The sequence below is a fragment of the Cheilinus undulatus genome, linkage group 22 (assembly GCF_018320785.1).
Source record: "Cheilinus undulatus linkage group 22, ASM1832078v1, whole genome shotgun sequence".
Lineage (NCBI taxonomy): Eukaryota > Metazoa > Chordata > Actinopteri > Labriformes > Labridae > Cheilinus > Cheilinus undulatus.
The window spans coordinates 7,030,923-7,052,545 of record NC_054886.1 but is presented as its reverse complement, the minus strand read 5'-3'; the positions used below and the strand labels follow the sequence as shown (position 1 = coordinate 7,052,545).

Genomic DNA, 21,623 nt, shown 5'->3' with positions numbered 1-21,623 from the left:
GACGGAAACAACCCAGCATGCATTGCTGAATAGTCAAGCTTCCATGCCTGCACTCCAGCCGGTCTCTAAAGGGGCCTTGCTAACAGGTGTCTCCTCCTGTTGTAATGTACCTCAAATTAACAAGTACCTCATCTCATACAAGCACACTTTAAAAAAATACAAAACTATCGCTCTAAAGCTCACAATGCATTAGAAAAACTCAGATCTTCCCAAGTACCTTTGTCTAATCACAAGTATAAACTATTTATTCAAAGAGTTCAGTTAAACTTCTTATTTCAAGATGTTAGAAGCATAAAATTAGGCCCTTAAATGCTTGCAATGAATAAAACTGGCTGTTAATGCACCAGGCCAAATTTTCTTGTTAACTTTCATTAAAGAAGTAATTACATCTGATAGGGAACAAAGAAACTTCACAAGTAAATTTAGCCTGCTGCAGTGAATAGTTTTAGTGGTTCAGGAATATTTTTGCCTGCTATATCTTGAAGTAAGATGTTTATCTTGATTTGTCTTGTAAATTTAGGATATGTGTTATTATGTTATTTTGCTAAAAGTTAGGAGAGTTACCTTGGTAAGTTTTGAGTTTTTGCAGTGCAGTATTCCACAACCAGATAAATGATACATGCTGCCTTCCTTCACTTCCTATACACAGTGTGTGTGCTAGACATAAACCAGGGCCTGAAATTCTGACTGCTTGGACATCTGCTAATTTCTTTTAACCATTTTTGACCATGTTTTGAATCATTTGTATTTTTAAGCGGTCCAACGTTATGAAAGAGCATCATTAAATCCCTGCGGTGCCTCTTTAAATTACGGTCTCCTCTCCAGATTGGATCCCTGGTTCTGTTTTTGTTTTATCTGCATGATTCACCCACATTTCCTCAAGAGCACCAAGCATGTTTTAGAAAAGCCCCACGCTGAATTTGGATCCAACTTTTCCCTTGAATAATGCAGTACCTCAGCATGGCAGCATTCCCCCATCACAGTTCCTGCTCATTTTTTATTATGCCTCTTTTTAGGCAAGATCTCTGTGACACAAGGGAAGCTTCAATGCAGCACAACCCTTTTTTCATTTACATCAAAGCTTGTCTGAGGCTATTTGCATATCTCAGGTAACAGCTGGCCCTCTGTATTTCTCTGCTAATTCGTGCTAAGCAAAGCTAGCATCCAGTCGTCTGTTGTTTTGCCTCTTTCAACTCAGTTTTCAGTTTTCTTTTATTGCAAAGTGGAATGTAGAGCATCCTGTGTGTAGAGCAGCACAGCTGAGGCTGCAGACAGAAATTGCTTTATTGAAAATGGCTTAGAAGCTATTCTTGGCCTCCCTAAAACCACAGTGTCTTCCTGTCCACTTCAACAGGCTGTTTATGAGTTTGGTTCAAGATATCCATCAATGTTAGAGTGTTATAGAACACTAAATCAGAGTGATGAATCACATTTCTCAGTTTTGCAGTCAGATGGGTGAGTTTAGATTAGTATTTTAGTTTTATTTTTCATTTTTGACAGTTGTAGGTTCCACATTTTGGTTTAACTTGATGCCCAATGCTGATGGGCTTTGAGGAACTCATGTATGTTCCTGCAACAGTGATATGATTAAAAGATGTTGCCCCACAGAATCCATGATAACAGCATTGATATTTTAGGTTTTTGAAAGTGCAGAGCTAGGTTCTTGTGGAACTAGGTTTCAATCTCCCCTTGTCCTGCACAAAACTACTGTGATGTCCAACATGACATTGTGGGACATCTGCAATACCCTGTCTGATGTCCCTCTTGTAAAACTGCTAGTGAGAACCCTGGTCAGAGAGTAGCTCAGCAGTGTGTCTTGATGTCGCATTTTGGCGTTGGAATGGAAAACCAAGAAACCAAGTAGAGGCCAGACAAGTTGAGCCAGCACCACATAAAGAGAAATACATGCTGAGTCCTCTCTTTTGCATTATCTTTTTTAAATGGTACTTTAAGATACTGACTCCTCTGTTTAAAGATATCAGTAATGTTGACCAGTTTCTAAAGACCAACCTTTAGGTAAGAAGATATGAAGAAATCTGAGACTACAGCTATCGTCAGCACTTGTATTAGCAGACGTAGGCAAAGCAGCAGCAGTACACCCATACATGAAAACATTTTTAACCTCTCCATGAGGAAGATGTCTGTTTCACCCCAAATCACATCTTTTTATTGTCAGCTCCCATTTGGATTCTAGTCTGAGAAATTATTTGTATAGATGCGTATCAAATGTGTGCCTACATATCATGTGTTAACGCACACAGTAGACATGATAAAAGAGGGATTACCACTCAGCTTTCCACTCATAATCACATGTTGGAATCTGCAGTTTTCAGCCCCTTGGGGGCGTATTTATACTTTTGTTTTAATTCACGCAGGTGTCATGCTAGCAAACATGATCTACCTCCATAGCAGCAATCTTGATTCACTATGTTTTCACATGTTTCTCCCAAATGTGTTTTTCTTCGAGGCACTGGCACAGTTCGGAGCTGTAATGAAGGAGGCGATGCTGTTGGTTGTTTGAAGAGCGAGCGGGCTTTGTGGAGGGCTTTAAGGGTCCCTGATGGTACCATTTCACACTCTATATCTGGTCCGTTTGACTCACAAAGCCGGGGATTCTCCACAGAGAGGTTCTCACGGCTCTGCCTGCAGGTACGCAGCAGACATGCCTCGCCTGTTCTGCTGCTTACAGCCGTGATCGCACAGACCGCTTGTGTGCATTTCATCGGTGCACACACGGGCTAAAAACCCTGCATAATTAAGAGGTGTATGTTTTAGCTAAACATCTTAACATGTTTATTGACTGTAATGATGGGGTGATGCACAGACTGCCACAAGGATGCCGGCGGTGAGCGTGTGGAGGAGAGAGACGAATGCAGAAGACTCCCTCTCTGGCGTTTTGCGTCTGCTCTCATGGGGCTCCTGATTGCTCTTTTCTTGTCAGCTAAAAAGCTCGGCAGCCTGGGAGAGTTGCTGTTGATGTAAATAATGCCATTTGGCAGACACATCACATTTGGAAGTAGCAAATGTTCATTCAGGCTGATTTATTCTGAGTTTAATGTTCTTGTCAGCGTTAATTCACACTTGCTGTTTGCTGCTCTTGCAGCTTTGTCTACTAGTTACACAGCGCAATGTTGTGCTTAATTTACACTAATTACATCCACATTCTGTGCTTTTGTTTTTCAAGCAGTCACAAACTACTCTCTTGTTCCTTTTTGGAGCATTTTTTCATACAGGTTTATGTGTTTTCAGGATATTAGACTGAAAATGCTTCTCAGATTGGAGAAGAGCTCATAAATGAGCAGCAGGGCAACACAACAGCAGTTTGAGGGTAATTTGAAGATTAGAAAAACCAAGAAGTTTAGAGAGAAGCATCATGAGGAGGTTTAATATGTTAAATAATCAGCCAATCTGCTATTATGTGGCTTTATTTCAATTAACAATGTCTACATTACCTTCTTCCATCATACAAAAGTTCATTTTTCAACATTTAACATTTATGGAATTTCTTCAGGGGATCTGAAGGAACTTACTAAATTCTGATAAAAATCACCCTGATCATGTCGTAGTAGAGCTATACATGTGTTAAATTTTACAAAGCTGCAACTGCATGAGCTGGGGTGGAGGAGGGTTGCAAACAGCGGACAGAGAGAGCAGCTTAAAAAGGTAGCATGATTGGACTAGCCATTTGCATGTATAGAAGCAAATCAGCCAAGACAGTCTGGCTGCAGCCGGTTCATCTCTGGTGGCCACTCCCACAGACCGTTCATCTGAGACACTCTATATATCTGAAATAACAGAAATACTTGCAAAAAACACACACACACAAAAAGACAGCTATTTTAACAGTTTCTATTTAAAAATCTGACCTCCAAAATGTGACAACAAAATATTTAATTACGCCAAGTAAACAGTCTGCTAACAGGAAAAAATCTTGTCCTTTATGAAAAAATTCTAACACAGCCAGCGTAGTTTACGTAGCTGGCTGTATTAGAATTTTGGCTTATGTAGTGACATTAATTACGTAGCAAGCGTAGCTGTGTTAGCTTCAGCCAAAGCTAACAAAGCTAAAGTGAGCCACAGTTTGTGTCAATACTTCTAAAATGGGTCTTTACATAATTTAATCCCGCTTTTTCCCTGACTTATTTATAAAATTTTTCTTACTCTGTAATGTTTGTTTATGAATAAAGTTGAATTAAAACAAATAATCTAAAACTGGAAATTCGCTGTACCAGCAAATTATGACATTTCCTTTCTGAGATAAACGGCATCTCAGATGAACAGGCTGCAGCCAGACTCCTCTATCAGCCAGCCGTCAGCTGATAAGGGCTTGTGTGAGATCAGCTAATCTCAATTACATGGCAGTAGTCTACCTGGATTAACGCTATATGCGCAGTTTCTAAGTAGGTCTGTCAAGAATAATTGCATCAATTTTATTCACTCGCAATGAATCACATAGTTTATTGTGCCATTAGCACACTGTGGTTAAGCCTCTGCAGCATTTTCCTGCAGCCACACTGATATCAAATAAGTCCACAGTTCCCTAATATCTCATTTCACTTTTAAAACTCGGACAGCTCAGTGGAAAAGTCAAAAACATCTGTACATTGTGTTATTAAACATTTACCTTTTTGCTGTTCTCTTGTTTCAGTTTGAATTCATAAGTTCCTTTTTCCATGGTTAAGTTCATGTCATATCTTCAATCTCCTTATAACAGCAGGTCTATATCCAAACAGGGAGTCAGTGACCCTTAGTTTAAGACAGTTTTGAATGCAGAATAGTGGCATTTTAAAATGTGATAAAAAGGATGTAATTACGTGCGATTAAGAACGCTAATCATTTGACAGCCCTAGTTCTTATGCAACTCAGTTTACCAGTTAGTTATTTTGATAAGAGTTGTTAACATACTGTCTTCTGCTCCAAACAGCTCTAATGTTTTTCTAAGCCTGCTGCACAAAAACACTTTACTAGATCAGTCTTTTTATGAATAAGTAGTATAACTGTAAACAAAATGCACGTCCATCGCGTTTCTTACATTTTATAACCATTGTTGTTTGGTCTTCGTTCACAAAACACTGGTTAAGACAACTTAATGACTACATCTGCTCCATCTTAGGTGTAAAAGTCACAACCAGGCGTAACTTAAACAGAACTCAAGTCCAGCTGGTGCACAGGGTAGACCCTAAGTCAGTTATAACCTCTGGCTCTATGTTGGACATAAAGTTACCTCCAGGCATATGACCAGCTGGTGCCTTTGCCCCTAGGCCTGGGGTATTTTGAAACATTAACCATCCAAGAATTTTTCTCTTAAATTCTTTAACATAATGAATATGTAAAGTCTAAAATGTCTTAAATTTGTCTTCCCTCTCTGTTTTTTCCTTAGTTTTGGACCTACCCTTGTGCCAGGACACACAGGACCCTGATGACAAGCCCTCAGCACCCTTCGCTCTGCACCCTAACCCTGCCCTGTGGAGCCCTAAAACCCGACGCCTGGAGGTCAGTGTCATCCCTCGCCCCCGACCGTCTCCCATCCGCCCTCGAATTGACCCATGGAGCTTCATCTCAGCCGGAGGCGGGAACTCAGGAGGCGGCCGCAGCCCGAACCGCTCAGACAGCAACCTCTTAGGATACCAACCCTCGCCTACAAACCCTTTCCACAACTGTGACCCCTTCCCCTCGCCGGACTGCGACCCCTTCGCTCTCAAAGCCGACCCAACAAGCGGCTTGGACACCACTTCCCCTTTCGACCCTTTCTCTGCTCCTTTTCCCACTTCTCGGTCTGCACCGTGCTCCACTAACGGCTCGCCCACGCTGCCGACATTCCGCATAGCTCCCCTAAACCCTGCCGACTCACCGCTAATCGACCTGGGCTGGGCGGCCTGCAGCAAACCCCTGGAAGGCACCAAAGAGAGGGTTCACCCCCGCAGGACACTGGGGCTCAAACCCTTCAAGTCCCCAACGCAACTCAGAGACGACCGCTTCTAAAAGCGTGGTTTTTATCACAGGAACACAGTCCAGGACCCCTTCCACTACTCATCCTTTATCTAAATGAGGATCTTAACCATCACTCGACCCACTGAGGGGGTTTCTCTTAATCATTGGAGCCTGTTTGTTCCCACCCTGCTGCTTTGGAAAGCCAGTTAAAGGTGGTACATTGGATCATGGGATATCTGCCTTTGAACCAATGGCTGGTGCCGTTTCATCCCCCCCTTCTATCTGTGCTTCTCTTTCCCTTTGAAGGAGCAGAACACAGATCACTCATCCCATCTTCAGATCCTATCAGAGCGCTCGCATCCCCGGCTTTCATCCCCCACCCTACCTTTGAAGCATCGCGACAATGCAGAGGTGGATAAGGCGACTTGCACAGCTTCATCTGCCTCTACCTCTCTGCAGACTGAAAGCATTCAGGACAATGGAAAAAATTGGAGTGCCTTATTTCGTGAAGTGTTTTTAATATATTTCTTTTCCTTGAATCTGGTGCCTAGGGAAGATGCTCAAATTTGAAGAATTATCTTAGAATTTCCAGGGAAAATAATGTACATTCATGCATGTACATCTTCTCAAACAGCACCAGCCTGTTGCATTATGGGAGAAAGCTCTCAGAGTGGAGATATTCCAGGCGAGCTCATGAATCCGAGTCAAAACCATGACCCAGGCATTCCTCTTGGAGGCAGATAACATTCCAGTCACATTCCCCGGGAAATGCCAGGGATTGGACAGATCATCGGGGCTGGCAGGCGACACAGGGCAGGAAACATGGACGGGGGAGCCCTCTGCATTCCCTTCTTATGCCAAAGAATGTGACAGTGTAAGGGCTGGGACAAAGAGTGTTTGCAAATCATTTGTTTTTACCTCTGCGGAGAGCCAGACGTGTGGGTTTATCAGCACAGAGAGAGGAGAGATAATCACAGATGGTATTTTAAAACAGTTTTAATATACTTCTCTATGGTTTTAGCCTTTATACCATCCAGACCTTTTCATAACTGCCTTTCTGCTGAAGTGGGGAAGTGCTTGCAGATGTTAAAATGTGCCAATATGGAAGCATGAGGTGCAAGTTATAGGGTTGCAACCTTGCAAAGCCGGCTATTGATTTTTCCATGTCTTAAGGCATTTTAAAAACTTACCTGTTGCCAAGTTAGTGCCATTCATTTGCACTGGTGTGAAAGCTGTCAGACAAACCCAAATGTGGACCTAAAAACTGTACCAAGACTGCTTTAAAGGGGGGTCTTGACCTACCTTGGTAGGACTCTGGTGTGGTTTTGTTGCGGTAAGAACATGAACCACAATTCACCTGGCCTAACTATCGGAAGCATTGCACTTTTGAGTTAAACCAGTTACTTTAGCTTTCCTTTCATGAAAAAATACAAACAAACAAAAACTGTCAACCAGAGCCAACATCAGTCCTCGTACTCGTCAGTCAATTTTGAAAATGAAAAGTTGCTTTGGAGCTGCCACAGCACGACAGGAGTCTTGTGATTTTTTTCCCTAGAAATTCCAACAAATTAGAGAGCATTTCTTTGCGCATCACACATTTTAGTCTGATTGTAAAAAAGTTTAGAAATTAACACTGACCAAACTTGAGGTAATTATGCAGAAATTAAACAAATTGGTTCATGATTCAGATTACTGCAAATAAACTATAGGTGAGTAAATGTCCTTAGACAGGAATGCATCGCTCAATTAGCCGTCTTCAGTCCCTACATAAGGCATAAAAACATTGTGATTAATAGCTGATTTCTCCTAAAGGTCTACTCGAAGTTTATAGTGTCTAGAAACAAAATTTGAAAGTTTTAAATCCTGCTAAATCTTACCCAGAAGGGCTTCACCATAATGATGTGGATTCTAGTGAATGCATTTGTTTGTGTTATTGTTGCAAAAGGGCATAAAATCTTAAGTTATTTAAATTGGCAATGCATAAAGACTAGAAGCAGATGGAAACGACTAGCCTGGATCTGCATAAGGTAACAAAATCTGCCTTTCAAAAAGTCCCTTTTGGATGCATTTTATGTTGTTTGTTCAAAGAGGACCTTTGGAAACTAATTTTTTTAAGTGCCTTAGTTTTATTCTGGGATTCTTCTAAAGTCACTTTGCAGGACTTTCAGTCCTAAAAGGTTCTTATTTATCTTAATGGGGCTTTCTATTCAACCCTTAGGATTTGGTTCTGTGTTAAACAGCCAGTTAAAGATCCCGTCTCTTAAAAGCCCTCATCTTTAAACTCAGATTTCTTCTGATTGGCCTCTTTCCATCAGCTGGCGTCAGAAGACTAAGAAGAAAACTTGGAGACCTAGTTTTTAAAGCTTAAACTTTTCTGCTCAAGGTCTTCTATTAGACAGGTTAAAACTTTGGCCTTGAGTTAACAATATTCAAAAAACAGATTTTTTTACAACAGATCATAGAGTCTTGGGCGGGTGATCCAATATAGGTCAGCTAACATCAGTGGTAACACAGCCAGATTAAGATCCTCTGATACTGTGTCCTAACTGCCTGTGCAACGCAAGTGAGCATTAGCGACAAAATCACCTTGGTTGCATGGATTTATATCGTAGTATCCTGACAGTCCACAAGTGAAGCAGAGTGATGTGATGTGATGTTTTTGTTCCATCATCCTATTTCTACTTCCCTCTGCGTTGCTCACATTGAGATGAATGAGGAACAAGGAAAGGGGGAGATGATCAAGCACCAGGAGTGTCAGATGGGAGGGTTTCCTTGATTTTCTTTCACTTTTCTCACTCTACAGAGCTTGTCATGGTGTTTGACAAAATGGAGACAGTTTTGCATCAATAATATCCACGTTCTTGTTTGAAATTGTCTGCTCTGACTTGTGTCAACATAGCTAACAGCTGTCAAAGGCTTGTCAACACAAGGCACCACACTTTTGTTCTCCACCTTCAAAACGAAGGCTCTAGATGTCTTTTATTTTTTACAAGGGGAATCTGAAATTCCTGCAGATCCTTGAATTTTCTTAAAAAGCATCGAGTTGGATTTCTTTTTTAATTTAAGGTAATAAAATATCTTATTTTTCTTCTGAAAGGTCACTTTGATGGAGAGATGCAATGTCTCATTTAAATTTTAAATTTTTAATTGGTGGGTTATCTCATTGGACAGCCTTTTGGGGCAAAAATACAACTTAAGGGGAAACTAGTGAAGAGGCAACATAAATCTTGCTCTGCATTCTCAGTCATTTACATCTATGATTGTTTTCCATACTAAATCAAAGATATTCAACCACCTTCTCAGAGGTTTTATCGAGGAGAATCATGGGTAATGTATGCCTTCAGTTGCTGATTTTAAGCTTGCATTTCATTAACATATTGGTTAAAGGTCAAGCGCATGAGCACCCTAAAAGAGACTCAGTTGAGCGCGGCACAAATGCACCCGTTCCCTCATCTTTGCTGAAGCATCACAGCGTGCAGATACTGATTGGCTTCCTCTCTGACACCGTGTCATTGGGAGACAATAACAGCTTTGTTCCGACAAAGAGTGAAAGCTTCGTCTCCAAAGGGGAAAGCTTTGTGATTAGCCTAATAATCCTAAAGACGAACAGAGCCGGCTGATAGCGATAATTAGCCTCTTGATAAGAGCAGGGAGCATTAACAAAGCGTTCAGATATTTGGTTAATTAATTTGCCCAGAAAAAGAAATGCCCCGCGTTCTCCTCCAAAGGTATATCGAGCTGCTTCTTTCATCCGCTTATGTCTTCATTTAAGCCTTTTTTATGCACAAAGTTTAAAGCCAGCCTTAGACGTCTTTCCTCCCTCTCCTGCCTTTTTTTTTTTTTTTTTTGTCTTCATCGCCACCAGCTGCTGAGCTGCTGACCGGATGAAATCTCACCTTTCTCGCCGTCCTTCCCCCTCAGGTGGTGTGGGAGATTTTCGATCTTTCTTTCTTTTTCTTCGTCCTCCTACACCTTTGCTTCCTGCCTCTCTGGAAAGTTTTCTTCAGGGCAGTTCTGTCCTGACTCCGCAGAGCGTTCGGTTCAATAACAGCAAGGTTTGTATTGAGTAAAAAGAAATGGAAATACTTCTACAGGAGTCCATTTACAGAGGCAATTAGGTTTTGAATTGCATCAGGAGCCTTGTTGTGTATGTCTATCCCACCCTAATGTGTCTGTTTTTCATCTGTTGGACCTTCAAGTAATTCTCCACATTAGGAAAGAAACAAAGTGCTTGAAAAAGGACCACCTTATGCTGTCCAGTTACACCTTCATTTGTTTTATTCATTCTGAGTGGAGGCAATAAAGGCAGGTGGCCAATAAGAAACTAAAGCATGCTGGGCTTCGAAGGTTGTTTCAAAGGCCTCAGCACAACTTCTTCCCCTTATATAGTTTCACACTGAAAAGTTGACTTTTTAGTTAAAATACTTATTCAAATTTTTATACCATTAAAGTCGCTAAACCTCAGAGTTCCAGCTGATATGCATCTACCCTGGAGTTTCATATAATACCTTTAGGCCTACATGGACAAGGCTGGGGACAGGGGAAGGGTTACTCCTTCTTGAGCCATTGCATCATTTAGTCCATGATGCTTATACTGATTTGAGCTGGAATTTTTAGCAACAAAACAAATGCTTTTATTATGTTTTGTTTTAAACAGTTAAAACAGCAGACAGGGATTGAGATCAAATCATGGTTCCATGAGGGTCCAATTCTGCATTTTCAAACCCTGAAATCAGTCCTTTTTCAGCTTATTGATACTGCTATTGGGTCTTATCTCTGATGCAGGTGGATTCAAGGTGGAGAATAAGATCAAAGCACATAAGCATCAATTGTGCATCAATTTAAATCAAAATGTGGTTCCTATGCTTTCACTTTGGAAAATAAAGACTCCAGCTGCACTGGGACCACTGGCTTTAGCAGCCACAGAACAGTTATACTCCTCATTTGCTCAGATCTGCTGTGAAAAGCACTCCCAAACTTTTTCCTGTTTGTTAAAAATATCAAATCAGTGTTTAAATGGAAGAACCAGGGAAGACCCATCTGTTTTCTTGCAGCCGATCTATGAATGAGATCAGCTAATTGTGTTTTGTTAGTGCAGCTGGTTCAACAGTTGGTCAGTCTACTTGCACTGAAACGTCCTACAGGCAGCAGCATAATGTGATAAAGGAGCATAAAGTTATGTTATTCAGCCATTAGTATGCCGTTACAGACTTCATTCAACATAGCAGTAAAAGGAGCAATGCAACAAGTAGTGTTTACACAATGTGATAATTCAGTCATTAATAGTTTAATAGTCTGGTGCAAATAAGTCTAGGAAATTAAAATGAACACGTTTCAGAGCATTAACTCCATGACATTATGTAGCTGATGCAATTATTTGATGTTGCTAAAAAAAACAAATTTCACCTTTAAACAACTGCATTTATTTCAACCTAACCTAAATTTCATTTTCTTGAAGTAATAGTCAAACACATCATGTGACTTTACCTTTGCCTTCCCTTTTTCTGTATGTTTTTCCACCTTAGAGTTAGTGGCATGTACAGAAGCTCTTCCATGACAAAAACATGACTGTCCTTTTTAAAAACTAAACTGTTTAGAACCAGCTCAGCAGACCCCCTAAAATATGTTATATCAGGATACTGTATATTGCTCCTTTCTGGCATAAATTGTGCCAGAAAGCATCAAATTTGGGAGTTAACGGCAAAAAAAACACATCTGACAGTTCCCAGTTCAGGTCTTATAAAGCTCTTAAATTGTTTTTTAAAAATGTGTAGAGCACCCTGTATGAGGACGAGGAATACATTTTTATTGTGGGGGCAAATAAAAAAGAGGGAATCATGACTTTATAAATTCTAACACAAGCACTACTCCGCTTACACTAGTGAATATGTAGGGCCCCCAGGATGCTTTAAAAAACAGATGCAATTTTTAAGGGAATTAGCACGCTATGTGGCAGTGATTTTTAAACTTTTTTTTTGCTCAAAGCACACCTATGATCAAGCCAAAATCTTAAGGCACACCATGTTCATATCTATGCAAAATTGTATCTTCAGTTGATGTAAAGTTGTAGTATGATACATGGTTGTTCAAATTCCCTAGGCATGCCTCACTCCAACATTTGGAAACACTAGATTACATAAACATGCTAAACGGTACGTTTTTGCCGCCTATATTTTAGCCATACCAGCCATATTCTGTTTTAGCAAATTTAAACCTTTTTGTACCTGTTAACAGTGATTTTAATACCAAATTACCCAAAAAACATGCATATGTAATAAAGGCAAAGTGAGAAAATACACAAAATACCACAGAAATATGAAATTGTCTAATAGGATGTTCGGTTTTTGGATATTTTGATCCCTTTGATATTAAGAGTTTTAAAACGATATTTTCATCACAGTCATTATCTTAATCATCAATAGAATTCAAAAATAAAAACACATGTAAAAGTATCTTTGGTTGTGGGATAGTCATATTAATCAAGCATGGTTGTGCAAATGCCCAAGGCACACCTTGACTTGCCTCTAAGCACACCAGTGTGCCTTGCCACACCATTTGAGAACCACTGCTATATGGAGTTAGTGCAATTTAAAGAATATTTTGTTATTATATGAGATTAATGGGGGTCTCCAGTTTCTGGTACTGTTATTTTCATGGTCATAGGCTGAAAAGGGTAGCAGCCATGTGGTCGCACAATCTGGCTGAATCACCTATGTTAGTGCATTCGTAGGATTTTAACGTTAAAATCAGTTCTTACTGTCCTTATTTCTCTGAAACGTCTAGAATCTGTTAAGATTCACATTTTGTCTATAGTGTAGGCAACCTCTGTGCGACATGTTTTGACACTTCCTGCCTCTTCCTTGTTTGTTTCTTGCAGGGAAAACTCTCGTTGTGACTTGTCAGCAAGCAGCTCAGGAAAACTTCACTGGAAGCCTGTCTTGTGATCTGTAGCTGTAGGTTCTATGTAGAAACATAGGTGAGGATGTAGGTAGAAGTACGTTTTCACTGCTATGGGGGAATCAAACCCCCCACCTGCCATCACTTATCTGTGAGTGCTCTGATCTTCCCTGGTGGTGCGCAGAAGTTGGAGGTTTAATATAGAATTTGTCTCTCTCAGCAGTGTTCCCTACCTTCCCTCGCTCCTGTCCGCTCCGCCAACATTTCCCCGACGTGACAGGTGATGAGTTATTGCCTCGTCTCCCCGTGTCAACACACACAAAGCCACAAGAGCTCTCCTCTGATAGTCATTAGGGCTCGGGTGGCTGTTATTGTCGAGGAGAAAGAAATCACGGTGGAAATTGAGAAGATTGAAACGTCTGGCAGATTATTTCTGTCACCGATTCTGCGAGTGTGTCAAGTATCCACTCCAGCCTGCCAGTCATGTCTCGTATGTTTGTTCCGCTTAAATTCGGATGCTGAAAAGTGTTACCTGCCGTTTCCCATCAAGCTTGCAAATGCTGAGTGATTTATGATGCATAACTTGCATCAACAGGAAGTCACCGTCCCTTTCACGTATCATTATTGCATATTGTCGCTGCAGGGGTTTGTCTGGAAGGGGTTCATTTGACGCAATAATGCAGCTTCAGAAACAATAAATATGTTCATACTTTTTAATATAAAACAAATAAAACTTCTACTTCAACTCTTAAAGGAGATCTGAGCTCTGGTTTGGTAGCCCTGGGAATACTCAGGAAGTCTTTTGCGGGCAGGGACGTCCACTTTTTGGTTTTGCCTGTCAGATTTAAGAAGCATAGCTGCCACTCCTCGGCTGCAGCTGACAGCAATAAGAAAGTCCTGATGAGTTGTTTGTGGCGCTCAGCTCTTCCAGGCGTCGCCTCCATCCGTCACTGCAAATCAGCGTCCCCGAGTGCAAACTGACAGCAAGAATGGGAGCGAATTCACAGCATGAGAGACCAATATCTGGCCAATGGCAATCCATTTTAGTCCCTGTGTGGAAGTGAGCAGGCTTGATTTGATGATCTAAATTCAAAGATCTCAGCCCTAATCAGCGAATGGCAAATGGTCAATATGTTACATGAATAACAGCTAATGAGATGTCACAATGGGCGACTCGGAGGCCTTGACCCTCATCACACCCAGGGGCTACTTGTGAGCGCTGGTTGTGTTTCAGAGTAAAAAATCAGAGCTATTATCCTCCAGAAGAAAAAGAACAGGTTGTGAGCAGGTTATTTACCGCCTTTGTGATGGTTGAACAGCAGTTCATGGGGGTTATTACTCCTTCTGAAAGCTTCATTTGACCCTGCTAACAGTGAGTATGCTCACATGGAGACTAATTATATGATTTATCCTTAGATTCAGCTGCAGGAGTGTTTTTTAATGTCTTAAGTAGAGTAAAAGTGCGACTTTGGCATATTTAATCACTGCAGCAACATAGGAAACAAACCTGGCACTGTGTTTCAAAGTTTAGGTGTGAAAGTTTGACGCAAACATCTTAAGTTTCCTGGAAATGGAAGAGTTGTTTAATTTTTTTGTCAAACCATTATGTGTTAGCATATGCATCCAGCTGTGTCATGAGCATTCTTGTAAAAATACTTGGCTATACGTAACGCATGTTACTGGAAGAAACCACCTGATGGTACAGGAGCTGTGTTATGTGTGGGATGTAAACTACAAACATGGACACACTCAGAAAGGATACAATAATTTTAATGCCAAGATCAAAACTCATATTATCAACATAAGTAATGAATAGCAACATTCAGCAACACTCAGACTGATGACGGGTGGTCAGAACACACCGTCTGCACGCCATTTCTTCGACATTTTCCTCCTCTCATGGATGTAACTCTCCCATTGTATTGGTTTAATTAGTGACTGTGTGAACTGGTGAATTTTGGCTGACTGCATTTGTGGTCGAGTCAATACACCAGCTGATAAATCCCCAAAGAGTCCTTATGAATTGTTTAGTTTTTAATTTTGATGTCACAATATTCTCATCAGAAACTCTAAAACTATTTGAAGGCTCAAAAAACAATTTAAAAGTGCTGTTATCTAAGGAATGAAAGGTCTTATAGACATTGGACCAAGACTGGCCTGTTCAGCCCTCGGATTAGGACTGACACCATCCACTCCTGAGTCTCTATGACCAAAAGCACATTCCTGTTTAAAATGAATGGGGTGGGCAGATGTGCAAAACATTTCTGAGTATTTGTGACTAAAATCTCTTTCCATATTTCCTGACTCCCTTCAGCTGTCCTATCAAAATTCAAGCAAAAAGGTCTAAAATAATCTAAAAAAAAAAACGTTCCTTTGCAGCTAACAGTAAGTGCATCTGTCGCAATGGTCTGTTTTCCACAATAACAGACTGTAGAGTGTTGTAATCGACCAATCAGAAACCTGATTTAGCTGAGTAGCTTCAGACTCACAATCATCGTTTCAACTTTAGCACACAAAATCTGGACTTGACATTTTCAAGATAATGTTGGTGCAATTTTAAAAAATAACTATCAAGTTTTTCAGGCTAATAAATTCACAAATTTCCATTCTCAAAAGTTTTAAAAATGTGTAATATTGTTAGAATGACTCTACATTCTGAGTTCATACAGTCATACACTTATAAGATAAAGCATTAATATTTTTATTGTATAACTCATAAATTTACAGGACAACTCCAGATTTTCAAGTAAATATAGTTATGATTTTACAAGAATCAAAACCTCTGATTCTCAACATTATACGCTGTAATTTTCAAGAAATCCAATTCTACATTTCCATGATTTCAAAATTGTGAATTCATGAGAAAAATCTGAATTTTTCAGTCAAAAACGTGAATTTACAAGAAGCCATTGTCTAATTTTTAAAATTTTAAAAAATTGTATATTTGAAAAAAAAATAGGAATTTTAAGTTTCATGGTTGTACTTTTTCAGGAAACAAAACTGAATAGTTTGATTTGATAAAATCACAAATTAATGAGAAAAAAAAATGAAAATTTTAAGTGAATGGAGTTGTAAACTTACAAACTAATAAGTTCTAGATTTAAAGATTATAAATCATAAATTCATGTGAAATATTCTAATTTTGAGTCAGTTAATTCATGAATTTAGAATAAGCCACTTTTAAGATTTTCAGTTCTAAATATTTGTTTAAAAAACGACAAAATTTTGAGTGTATAAAGTTAATATTTTAAGAAACAAAACCTAATTTTATAACGTTATAAATTTAACAGAAACAACTTAAACCCTTGAAGTCTATAAAGTTATGAACTTGCAAGAAACAAAAATTCTAAATTTTTGGATCATAAAGTTGTACATTTTTCAAGAAACAATCTTAAAATTCTTAGAATTAGAACACTGTAAATTCAAAAGAAAATAACATGTTTTTTTTTACTCAATAAAGTAAAGACAGCCCATTCTTAGAAATCTGACTCCCACCACATCTTGAGTTTATAAAATGTTGATAAAAAATAGCAGAAATGGAGAGTATTTTTTATTTAAAGATGTCAATCTAATATTAACAAAGCTTCACATTTTGGAACCTTATTGCTGTAAATTTATAAGATCAGTAAAACAGGTCGATAGACAGTTTTATTTGTTGGTAACTTCAGCTAAATCAGATTTCTCTCCCTCAATGAAAAATGATTCAACAAGATAGAAAATAACTCAAACGTACCTTAGTGGGTTGGTGAGGAGTAAACTCATACATGACTAAACGAACAGTCTGACGTTTCAGCTGCTGTCACCCTGTCCGTCTGTCCGTCCGTCCGTCCGTCCGTCTGTCTGTCTGTCTGGCCGTCGGTCCGTCTGTCATCTGTCCATCTGTCTGTCTGTCTGTCTGTCTGTCTGGCCGTCTGTCAGTCCGTCCGTCTGTCTGTCTGTCTGTCTGTCCGACTGTGCATCCTCCCCCTGTGTTCAGTGAAGTACAGGTTACAAATACCGCTGCTTATCGCCTCGTTTCAGACGTATCACAGCCAGACGTCGTGATTGCTCTCTGTGGCCCGTATTAAACCCCAACACCTGCCCGGCTTTTGTTTGGCATTAACAGGCCGAGACTAAATGATCAAATATGACCTTTCACTGACTGTACAGGAATCACACATCCCAAATGGGACGTGAACAAAAGCGCCGTCTGAACGAGGCGCCGCCAGGTGCCCAAATTAACGCTCGGCCTCCCAAAGTGTGAATATCAGTCCTCATTCTTTTCAGTCTGCGCGCCCAAGGTCACCATCTGCTGTCCTCCTTTTCTCTAACAACGAAGATCTGAATGAATGGGAGCAGCGAAGGGAGGACGATTGGTTTCCAAGACCACAGTGACGTCGTTTAGACAATAAATATGGATTTAATCTGAGAGGTCTTCAGTCCAAGGCCCACCACGCAGACATGATTATGGCCCTGCATAGCTATTGACAGACAATTACCTTGTGATTGTCCTGGAATGAAAGGCGTTCAGCGTGGACATTTGTGCAGCTACAGTGTTGAACGAGTGAATGAACAGAGCTCCTGTGTCAAATAGAGACAAGAATGAATCATGTCACCTTGTCCTAATTAATAACAGCTGATATTTTTAGGAGATTTTTTTCACTTACAGTCCTTGAAACCATTTCTGAGAGCTCATTCTGCTCATAAAGCTCCAATCAGATGAGAATTCAGCAGTTTACATCCTTGAAACCTTTAAATTTAGTACAGCTTTATAACGTGACAACCTACAGCAATTAAAACTCATTTAACCAGATTTGAAATCATCCAACTTTGGTGCATGAAAAAGTCTCCAGCCTTGCTCTCAGGGCCACTGTCAGTCTCTACTTGTGTCTAATTTTCCAGTCTTGTAACAAACCGTCTCAGTGTTTAAAACGTTGAGGTTCCATTGAAAAGACTTCCAGAAAATGTAGCGTGCTGGTCCTGGATCAGCGCTAAGTCGCTCCTGACACTTAACCTGATTAAAGTCTTCTCAAGCTCTGATAGAATTCAGCCTCGAGTATTTGACTCTAGCTCCACGGTATTTAACAGCAGGTGGTCTCTTTCAGGTGCTAATGCACGGGCTTAAATAACTGAACTCTAAATGATCCACAGAGGCAATTTAAAATGGTTTGGGATGGTACAAATCCCCATGACTCACTGGTCAAATCTCTCTCTCTCTCTCTGTGCTGTAACAGGCTTTCCCTCCCAGCAGCCAGCTAAAGGACGCTTCCAAAACTCATAGACAAAGGGGGGATATTTATGAACGGCCGTTGTTTCACACACTGGATCAAACTATTTTTAGACGGCCATGGACGCAGTCTACCTTAGGATGATGGATTGATTGCTTCGAACGTTTTATAGGTTTTCACTGGAGTATTTAAGATGTACGTATGGGTGCTTCATGAGCGGCAAATTTACATTCCAGCTCTTCAATTTGGTCGCATTTCTATCAAAATAACTCCTCTTACAGCTTGAATATTCATGTGTTGCAGAAAATTGAAATTATTGATACACATTCCAGAGAAATCATGGTAAAAACATGCAGTTAAATGTCCCCTTGAGGCACCCATACTGATATAAATGTGCATAAAACTGCTCGATAGAGACGAGGGCTCTCCGGCCTCCTCTCTGTCTTTGTATCTTTTTGCTTTAGTTGTTCCACAGTCGTCTCTGTGTCTTATTTTGTGTTTTTATTACAACCCAGGCGATGTGATAACACAGTGGTGTCATCGCCCTGGCAGCCATTTTTACATCTCTCTCAGTCGTCGGGCTTTGGAAAAAAAAAAATTCTAGCATTTTTTTGTGAAATCTCGCACTGGGCTGGGCCTAATCAAACTGTTTTTATTGTTCTGTGTGTCGAGAGGACTATTTCTGTAAACAGTATGTGAAAATGTTTTTATTTCTCTTGACTATTATAATGGGTTTTAACCTGTGGAATAAAAAAAAAAAAACAAAGGAAAAAGCTCAAAAAGAGATGAGACCAAATAAAATGTAACACTCCTGATGTCTGTGTGACTTTATTTACTTTATAATATATTATATTAACTTTGTTTAAGCTGTCTTAAGTGAAACTCTAAAAGTTGCACTGGTGTAATTCTGATCAGTATGAGTCATTTTCATGCACTTTTAGGACTCATTGCTTTGTTAAATACCAATTAGGAGTAAACAAAGCCTTTTAGGTCCCATTTGTTATCATCTATGGAAGCCTGGAGGGGACATGCATATCATTATCTTCCTTGTTTAGTTAGTTATTATTCTGTTGTTTCAGGGAAAGGGCTTATACTTTTTGATTAAACATGATAAACTCCTTGTTAATCTTTATCTTCTGAAGTTTGCAAAAAAAAAAAAAAAAAAAAAAGCCATTTAACAAATTTCTGCCACAAAGAAAAGGCCCTGTTTATACCTTTCACTCACATGGGTTAATTTCCCTTCTGCGCATCTGGATATCAAGTTTAACCCTTTAGTTTTTGGTGAATGCACCCCAGTACATACTGAAGACATCTGATAGATGCAACAAGCAGAAGCATCCCTTGCCCAGATCGATGGGAATTATGGCTCTTTTTAGAAATCTGGATCATTTGGCTCAGCTCAGAAATCAAAGCCGATGTTTCAGCTCCCAAACAGCTCATTGTTTTTTTTTACCATTTCAGCTTTTTTCAAGTATATAAACCAATAAAAACCTGATTAATGGACAAAGACTCAATTGGGTGCCAGCTCCTGAAAGAGGCTTGTTAATGTATGACGCATCTCGACTCTGTTGTTGTTTCTCTTGAATTGACTTTTCAATTTAACCTTTACCCCACATGGTTTACAGTTGCAATCACAATTGTTCAGCCCCCATTCCAAATCAGGTTTATTGTGAACATTTACAAACTTATGCAATGAACAAATAAATAAAAAAGCAATTGAAATAGTTCAACACTACTAACGCTTCAAGTGGTTTCCCAGAATCCAACTGAAAATGCAAATCATTATGACTTTTCTCGTCTTAAATCTATTCAACCCCTTTATGGCAAGCATCTTCAGTACCCTAGGAGAGCTTTTATAACCTGTTGCAAACAAGATGCATAGCCAGACACCAGCTTCAGACAGTGTTCCTGGGGAATCCTAGCCCATTCCTTTTGTGCAATGGCCTCCAGCTGAGTCATATTCTCAGGTCTGCAAGCTGCAACAGCCTTCTTCAAATCCCACCAGAGATTTTTTATGGCGTTCAAGTCAGGCAACTGTTATAGCCATTGTAGAATCTTCCAGGACTTCCTCTGCAACAAATCCTTAGTGGAATTTGTGGTATGCTTGGGATCATTGTCCTGTTGGACGGTCCAATGAAGCCCAAGCTTCAGTCCTCACAGACGGCATGACATTTCCTCCCAGGGTTTCCTGATACGTCAATGAATTCATATTGCCTTCCACATGCTGCAAGTTTCGATCGCCAGGGGATGCAAAGCAGCCCCAGAGCATCACCGAGCTACCACCATGCTTGACTGTGGGCGAAGTGTTCTTTTCAGCGTATGCTTCATTCTTCCTCCAGACATACTGCTGATCCATCGAGCCAAACAGTTCCAGTTTGCTTTAATTTCTCCACAGAACAGAATCCCATAACCTCTGTAGCATATATATCTGATTTTGAGCATACTGGAGTTGATTTTTTTGTGCTTTTTGGTCAGTAGTGGTGCACATCTTGGAGTTCTGGCATGGAAACATCTACGTTCAGTACGTGCCTTACCGTACTCACTGAAACCTCAGTCCCTGTTGCCACCAAGTTTTGCTGGAGGTCTTTTGCGGTCACTTGCAGGTTTTTCACAACCTGCCTTCCTTAGAAATCTGGTTGCAGCCACTGATAGCTTCCTTTTTCTGCCCCATCCAGGTAGTGGAACCAGTTCCTGTTACTCTGAACATGTGAACTATGTTTCCAACAGTGTCTCAAGGAAGATTCAGTGCCTTTGCTATCTTTTTATATCTTGTTCCTTGTTTGTGAAGGGCAATGATCTCTTCTCTTTGCCATATTTCTAACATTCAGTCAAATTTGACACTCAACAAACCCCTCACAGTTCAGGTATTTCATGTTCCAGCTCAAGCAAACCTGGTGACACTAATAAAGCCCTTGATTAGTTGCATCAGGTGTGCTTGAAACAACTCTGGTATTGCATATTTGCATATAAGTTGCATTTTCAGTTCGCTATGGACTAGAATAACCAGTTGGGGTGAGCTTTTTCATTTCCTTTAGTTTGATTTGTTCATTGCAAAGAGCCAAAAGTCTGTTTCACGTTGTCAAAATAAACCTCATTTGCAGTGAGTTTTGAATAATTTTGATTGCAACTGCTGCATGAATTTTGATCACATTGTTAACGTCGTTGGCTAAAACTGTCTTAAAAACTTTGTTGACTACCTTTTCCCTGGGGAAGACTAGACCAAAGAGGTATTTAGTTTAAACCTATGACGAAAAGTAAGTGTAGTTTTCATCAGGAAGACTAAAACCTGACTAAAATGTTAGTGTTGAACTGTTGGACATTCAAAATGTGCCTGTCTGGCATGTCAGTATTTCAAGGGAAGCATGAAAAGTATCGGCCTGATGTTGCCATTGGCAGACCAAAAAAATTCTGCTAATATTTACAACCAGTATTTTGGCTGTGAATGACAGGCCTTTACAGGGGGGTTGGAGCGTTCTTGCTGAAAGGTGGCAGGACTAACCACTGTACCACTGTGCAGAAAGCCATGAAAAAGAAATCACACATGAATCCAGCTGCATCTTCAAACGGCTCTTGAGCTTTTGATCATTT

The 21,623-nt window shown here is 40.0% G+C and overlaps 1 protein-coding gene across 1 annotated transcript in view; it reads left to right on the top strand.

Annotated features, from left to right (window-relative positions):
* The window catches only part of LOC121504066 (mitogen-activated protein kinase kinase kinase 11), a 103,934-nt gene extending 85,091 nt beyond the window's left edge, over positions 1–18,843 (top strand). The window contains exon 10 of the mRNA XM_041778658.1: positions 5,381–18,843. Coding sequence (XP_041634592.1) covers positions 5,381–5,982 — 602 coding nt within the window. The 3' untranslated portion in view covers positions 5,983–18,843. The remainder of the gene's footprint in view (positions 1–5,380) is intronic.
* Positions 18,844–21,623: the final 2,780 nt, after the last annotated feature.